Source organism: Triticum urartu, chromosome 5, assembly GCF_003073215.2.
Source record: "Triticum urartu cultivar G1812 chromosome 5, Tu2.1, whole genome shotgun sequence".
Lineage (NCBI taxonomy): Eukaryota > Viridiplantae > Streptophyta > Magnoliopsida > Poales > Poaceae > Triticum > Triticum urartu.
The window spans coordinates 596,485,011-596,491,998 of record NC_053026.1 but is presented as its reverse complement, the minus strand read 5'-3'; the positions used below and the strand labels follow the sequence as shown (position 1 = coordinate 596,491,998).

Genomic DNA, 6,988 nt, shown 5'->3' with positions numbered 1-6,988 from the left:
AGATCACCTCAGATGGGTTGTATTGTACACGTAGGCGGAGAAGGTGAGTTTGAGTCTTCCCCGAAGAAGAATGCAGGTTGTGCTGGTGGCTGAAGCTCCATGTCATCCCTGTTCAACATAAAGATGATGGATGGGATGTCAGGCCTGTCGTCAGGGTCTGCTTGGACACACAGGCACAGAAACCCAATGTGGATACATAGTTACATATTCCCTCTGTAAACTAATATAAGAGCATTTAAATCACTAAAATAGTAATCTAAAAAATCTTATATTAGTTTACGGAGGGAGTACATCTTAGCGCCTGGATTCGCGGGTGTCCTTGGAGTGAATTCATCAATCATCTGCGATATCGTCCCTTTGGTCCAACAAGTCCATACATCACTTAGGAGATTCACCGTGTCCGTCTTGCAATCATCTGAATCGCAGCTCCTCCTCTTGGTTACAATTTCATCAAGCACCAAGACACCATAGCTGAAAATGTCGATCTTTGGCGACATCGTTTCGGTGTATTGCATACTCTGGCGCCATATACCAGCTACAGATGATTGTCAGTTAGGCACAGAAACACACGTCTTGATATCTGCAATATACGAAAGCCTTTTTGTATGCAGTTGCTTACTACTGTATGTTCCAACAACTCTAGCTGTCATGGTTTGAGTATGGCCTCCTATTTGCAGCCTAGCTAACCCGAAGTCTTCAATCTTCGGATCCATGGCATCGTCAAGCAGAATGTTGTTGGCTTTCAAGTCTCGGTGGATTATTCTTACACTCGTGAATATACATTATTCTCTTGCAATTCTGAGAATGATGTTGCCTCCTTTTTTCGCGGATACACTAGGTGCGTACCTTTGCATTGATAGGAGGCGAAAAGAAACAACAGTTGGGCAAACCCGCACACCGTACACAGACCTCCAGTAACCTAACAAGGTTCTTGTGCTGGAGCTGTGCCAATACCAGCACTTCAATGCGTATCTGATCCAGTCCATGTCCAGTACTACCTCACTGCTATTTCTTGCCCGTCTGGGAAGTTTCCCTGAAGCAGAGGTTCTTTTTTCAGTAGAAGAACAGAGTGCGGCAAATAGCTTTACCCTGCATTCTCTGAAACCGCCTTCTCCAAGCTTATGCTTCCCTGAGAAGCGTCAGAAAACAAAATTTCTGTGTTGGGCAATTGTCAAGAAAAGCTCGGCAACCACTAATGGATAACTAAAGGTAGATTAAAATCGCAAACTAATCAAATTATATCCAAGGACACGGCACCAGTCTGAACTAAACAAAACAGCAAGCCAAATCGGATGAATAATAAGCACGGCACCAGCCTGAGCTAAACTAAACAAACCAGCATACAAAAGGCCCGTGGCAGCAGAAATCATACATCATTCATTATCAGGTCGAATTTTGCACAAATACAATGCACCAGAATAAGCAACAAAACAAACAAGGAGGCAGAGGAGAACATGAACAACACAAAGCATAGATAAAGGCCAAACATCTATAGATAAATAAGACTGCGATTGCCATAATTATGTAGCATCCATTGATGATAAAAGAGAGTAGCATAGTACCACAATCCAAAACTTGACAGCAAACAGAGACATCCTGAAGCAGCACGATTCAAAAGTCTTAACTATAATAAAGCAAAGAGCATTAGACAGCTCCCAGCTAGTGAAAACCCTTTACGCCGACATCCTAAGCTTCTATCTTCTCGACTGGTGCATCAAGCATCAGGGCCTTGGTCGGCTTCACCAAGATGTCGGTGAACTCCTGGTATGGCGCCTTGGTGAAGGTTGTCTCCCTCCAGAAGTCAGGGGTGAGGAATCCATAGGTCTTCATCAGGCAGTCAAAGGTAGCCTGGAAACAAAAGAATTTATATTAGCTCATGTTTGCAACTAGTCAATCCAAACAAGAATGCATTGAACCAGATAGAAGTTAGAATCGTCAGCTGTACAGATGAAAAGAACTACAACTTCATAAATTGGTTAATTTTACCACTGCCAGCATGAGAAATAAAACAGAACATGGCATGCATAGTATAAACAGAGAAGAGAACAAGTCAGTGCTCAACAAGAAATGTCTACAATGCTTGTAATACGCCACAGGTATCACTCTGCAAGAATAGATTCTTAACAAGAAGTGTCTAAATGGTTGTAATAGATGAATAACAGGAAATACTCCCTCCGTCCGAAAATACTTGTCATTGAAATTGATGTGTCTAGATGTATTTTAGTTCTAGATACATTCATTTTCATCCATTTTGATGACAAGTATTTCCGGACGGAGGGAGTATATTAGAACACATGCCAGGATTGAACAAATCTAAAATGTATTAGATGTACAAATTGAAAACATGAATAGCTTCTAATAACAAACGAGTTGAGCTGTTTAAAAAGGCAATACATTTTCAATCAAACATTTGAAGAAAATAAAGCTTGGTCGACAAGCTTAGGCTACAGCAAGCACACTCGTATTTCGGCGAGTGAAGTATTCACAAAAGTTACCACAGGGATCCTACTAGCATTTTGTTCAACTTGCACTGAAGTGACAAACACCAGACTAAGTCTTGCAATGTTATCTTCTTTTATCTAATTAATCAGTATTCCATACCTCACAACCAACTAGAAGCAGTAGCATGGTATCTCGCTAGGACTGGGTCGTAAATAGTATGTTGCTCGTTTATGAAAAAATAGTCAACTAAGTACTACATATAGTTGACCAATGGACTGTGCTAGTACTGTACCAACATTACCGGTGTGTAAGACAGTTCACAAGTGTTCGTGCTAACTAAAAGTAAGTGATTATGAGCAGAATAATATTGACTGTAAATGTACAAATGCAAAAACAACGGAAATTGAGATGAAATGTGGAACAGAGAACATGGTTATGGATAGAGCTCTAGAGACTTAGGAGCTCCTCACTCCACACCTCCTAACTAAATATATTTTCTTATTTGCAGCAAACATTCCTCACCATGGACACATAATGTACTGAAAGAGAATATATTGCAGATAAACCATGGCCCAAAGAGAGTATGTTTCTAATTACAAAGAGAATATATTGCATGTGCTTAATTAGGTATGATGTTGGACGGATATTGTGGATTTAACTTAATTAGGTATCATCTCCATCCATGGTTTTTCTTGCAACAAGATCAATGTAAATTGCAGATAAAATATAAACAAGGCAGATCATAACAACAACAGACGAGATTGGCTACCTGCTTCAGGTGGCGGAGGGGACGACGGAGTAGATGGAGTCCCGGTCGAGGAGGAGGCGTTGGTACAAGTACAATGATTCTAGAATGACTAATTAAAAGCCTGAGTCACTAGTATGCGTATTTGGTCCTTCTACACACCGTGAAGCTTGTTTCCCCGGTACTAATTCTATTTCCTAAAGCCTAAAGTCATTCTATTGGGCTATGGTTGCTTCTCTCGAAGAAGAATGATCAAGTGTCATCTAATTTGTGGTACTGAAGTCTAGCTCCTTAATTAATAAGCAATGACCATTTACATGTTTTGAGGTATAGAGCAAATGCACTCCAAGGAACAGTACCAGAAATGACCGTGTTTCTTCTGCCTAAATCTGGAGGTATGCTATGACAATATACTACTGCTAGTATTGTTTCAGCGCAGTCTAGTAAAAGGAAAGCAGCAAGCAAAAGTAACAACATTTTCAGAGAGCACTCAAAGAACATTTTCAGAAGAACTCTAAGCAAAAGTAATATATCGCTGCAGTTTCACTCCTCAAAGGGAGATAGAACAGGGACCAATCACTGGTGAAATGCTACTCTTTCTGGGCAATCATGTACTCTTAACTTGAATCAGGATGTAAACAAGCCTGGTTTTGGCAAATTTGCTGGTCAGTTCAGTTGAATTATGGGCACTAGTTGCCATCCACTTATGTTGGGGTTCAGTTCTGGGCAACAATTTGCATTCACTTTAGTAAAATTTCAGTTAACATTTGGCATCTAGTTTAGTTCAGAAGTATGCAGATGCTCAAATTCAATTCGGTTCTGTTTAATTCTGCACTCGCACTGTTGCACAAGTAGATTACTAGAACACTCACTTATATACATAGCATTCAATCAAGCATATGGAACATTTTGTCAAATGAACAAGTAGTAACTGGATTGCTCAATCTCTTTCGCCAAACTAGATTCGGTTAAGTCTTACAATGTACGAGTAGTGAGTGGCATGCTACAACGACATTGGCTAATTCAGTTAAAAAGTCTGAAAACTAAATTCAGTTTTTAGATCATCAACCTGCAGCGGCGCAACAACGACGGCGTGGCACAGCCAACCACCACCATGTAAATTTACTTGTGTTCCAAGCTTCATCCTGGTCATAGATAGATCACCCAGGTTCGGGGGGTTTTAGAAAGGCTCGGCTACCTCCTGATTAGAATCACAAACTAATCAAATCATATCCAGCAAGTTGAATAGGATGAAGAAAATATCACATATAAAAGGCAAGCCTGCTGAAATCACACCAGCCAAACTACCACACTCGTTAACAGGTCAAACTTTGCTCAAACACACTGCACCAGAATGGACAGTTTAGAAAACAACACAAACAAAGCAGGAGGCAATGGAGAAAATCAACACAAAGCTCAGACCAAAAATCAAACATCTAGACAAATAACACTGCGATTGGCATAATTATGTAGCATCCATTGCCGATAACAGAGTAGCATTGCACCATAATCCAAAACTTTGACAGCAAACAGAGACTTCCACAAGTAGCACAATTCAAAGACACCTGGTTCTCGACTATAATAAAGCAAAGTGCAACAGACAGCTCCCAGCTTGTAAAAACCCTTCATCCTAAGCTTCTATCTTCTCAGCTGGTGCATCAAGCATCAGGGCCTTGGTCGGCTTCGCCAAGATGTCGGTGAACTCCTGGTACGGCGCCTTGGTGAAGGTTGTCTCCCTCCAGAAGTCAGGAGTGAGGAATCCATAGGTCTTCATCAGGCAGTCAAAGGTAGCCTAGAAACAAAAGAATTGTGAGCTTCAGGTTTGCAACAATTCAATGCAAAATATATAACACATTCAACCTGATAGAATCATCACAACAAATGACTATGATACATCACTCTGCAAGAATAGACCCTCAACCAGAAATGTCTAAATGATTATAATACATGAACTCAAAATGTATTAGGACACAAGCCAGGATTGAGCAACTCGAAAATGTATTACATGTACAGATTGAAAACATGAAAAGCATCCAATACAAAATGAACTGAACTGTTCAAAAGGTTGTGACACATTTTCAATCAATCAATTGTAGACCAACCTGAAGTATTAAGCACAAATTAAAGTTTGGTCAACAACCTTAGGCTAGTACAGTAGAACTACAATTTCCAGGCCAATAGAATCTAGACTAATCAATACAAACCAGAATCAAGTGTAAATCAGCTACCCTTCTTCCAACATTATTCAGGATTACATCTAATACAAATAATATTTTACACGGTGCGAAAGGCATCACTTCCGAAACAGAAGTTTAGATTGAGCATACTTGCAGTAAACATTCCAAATCATGCACACACAAGGGAATGAACATTATGTACTGACACTAAAGTTGCAGTATGACGGGAACATGGCAGAGTACGGATAAAGGCAGGGGAAGTTTATACCTTGACGAAGTTGCCAAGGGTCTTGGTGGATCCACGCGAGGAAGTGAAGACATCATCGATCCCGGCGAACTGCAGCACCTTCTTGGGGACGCGGGCGGCGACGATTCCGGAACCCCTGGGGGCGGGCACCATGCGCACGGTGACGGAGCCGCACTTGCCGGTGACCTTGCAGGGCACGGTGTGGGGCAGGCCGATCTTGTTCCCCCAGTAGCCCCTCCTGACGGGCACGATCGAGAGCTTGGCGAGGATGATGGCGCCGCGGATGGCCGTGGCCACCTCCTTGGCGCACTTGACGCCGAGGCCGACGTGGCCGTTGCTGTCGCCGACGACGACGAAGGCCTTGAAGCGGGTGCGCTGCCCGGCGCGGGTCTGCTTCTGCACCGGGGTGATCTTCATCACCTCGTCCTTGAGCCCCGGGCAGAGCGTCTCCACGATCTGGTGCTCCTTGACGGGGAGCGAGTGTAGGTAGATCTCCTCCATCTTGGTGAAGCGGCCCTCCTTGACGAGGCGGCCGAGCTTGGTGACGGGCACCCACTTCTCCTCCTCCTGGCGAGGGCCACGGCGGCCGCCGCGGCGCCCGCCACGGTCCCCGCGCCCGCCGCGACCGAAGCCGCGCCCGAAGCCGCCGCGGTCGCCGCCGCGCTCGCCGACACCACGCTCGCCGCCGCGGTCCGCCATGGCTGGGTGGGGGTGGGGGGTTGGGGGCAGGGGAGCTCCGATGGGGGGGATGAGGGTTTGGAGCTGGAGGCTGTGGCGGCGGCTAAGGGATGGGAGTGGTGGGCGAGCGGGGGTAATTTATATCGAGGGAGGTTGAAGCTAGGTCACGCTGCAGGTGGACACGGGCCCTCGCGTTGGGCTCGGCCCACTTCTTCTTTTCCGCTTACTCGAGTCCATATAATGAAGTCGTTTTTCCCGGTTACTAGGTTCCTTTGTTTTATGCTAGATTATTAATGTCTTTCAGAGCACCCTTTTTTTGTGCTTCATCAAACTGACCGCCTGTAACTCATAATGGTCAATTACCGCTAGTTGAGAGGAATGAACTTGTTCAGGAACCACATAACACATTCAGCAAAGCTCAAGACCATGATGGCACTGTGCTAGCTTCTTATTTTGTTACACCACAACAGCTAGAGAAAACCGGCCAGGCTTCTATTCTAGGCGTTCCTCCAAGGCAGGATCTGAGTGATGCCACTGAGGTTGAGGATACTCTGTGCGATGTCCCTGCTTTGGATAGTCTACCCAATCATAAATGCAATTCTCATATGGATGTACATGGCAGTGGAAGAAAATGGATATGCTCAACATTCATTGTCTGAATAAAGAGCAAAGGGACGTAGAAGCCCAATAACATCATGG

General features: G+C 44.0%; 1 protein-coding gene across 2 annotated transcripts; it reads right to left on the bottom strand.

Annotated features, from left to right (window-relative positions):
- Window positions 1–1,647: 1,647 nt before the first annotated feature.
- LOC125511068 (40S ribosomal protein S2-3-like) lies at window positions 1,648–6,405 on the bottom strand. Of its 2 annotated transcripts, none has more exons than XM_048676349.1 (2): window positions 5,633–6,405; window positions 1,648–1,848 (listed from the first exon to the last, which is right to left on the bottom strand). In XM_048676349.1, the coding sequence occupies exons 1-2, from the start codon at window positions 6,308–6,310 to the stop codon at window positions 1,687–1,689; spliced, it is 840 nt and encodes a 279-aa protein (XP_048532306.1). In that variant the 5' UTR covers window positions 6,311–6,405; the 3' UTR covers window positions 1,648–1,686. The 2 variants fall into 2 exon arrangements, with proteins under 2 accessions (XP_048532306.1, XP_048532305.1); XM_048676348.1 differs by lacking the exon at window positions 1,648–1,848 and adding an exon at window positions 4,625–4,979 and having other exon boundaries at window positions 5,633–6,396.
- Window positions 6,406–6,988: the final 583 nt, after the last annotated feature.

Excerpts from the sequence above, each read along its gene's own strand:
- LOC125511068 (XM_048676349.1), bottom strand. The coding sequence starts at position 6,310 with ATGGCGGACCGCGGCGGCGAGCGTGGTGTCGGCGAGCGCGGCGGCGAC. Across the intron at positions 1,849-5,632 it reads CCCTTGGCAACTTCGTCAAG|GCTACCTTTGACTGCCTGAT; the intron begins GTATAAACTTCC and ends TTTTGTTTCCAG.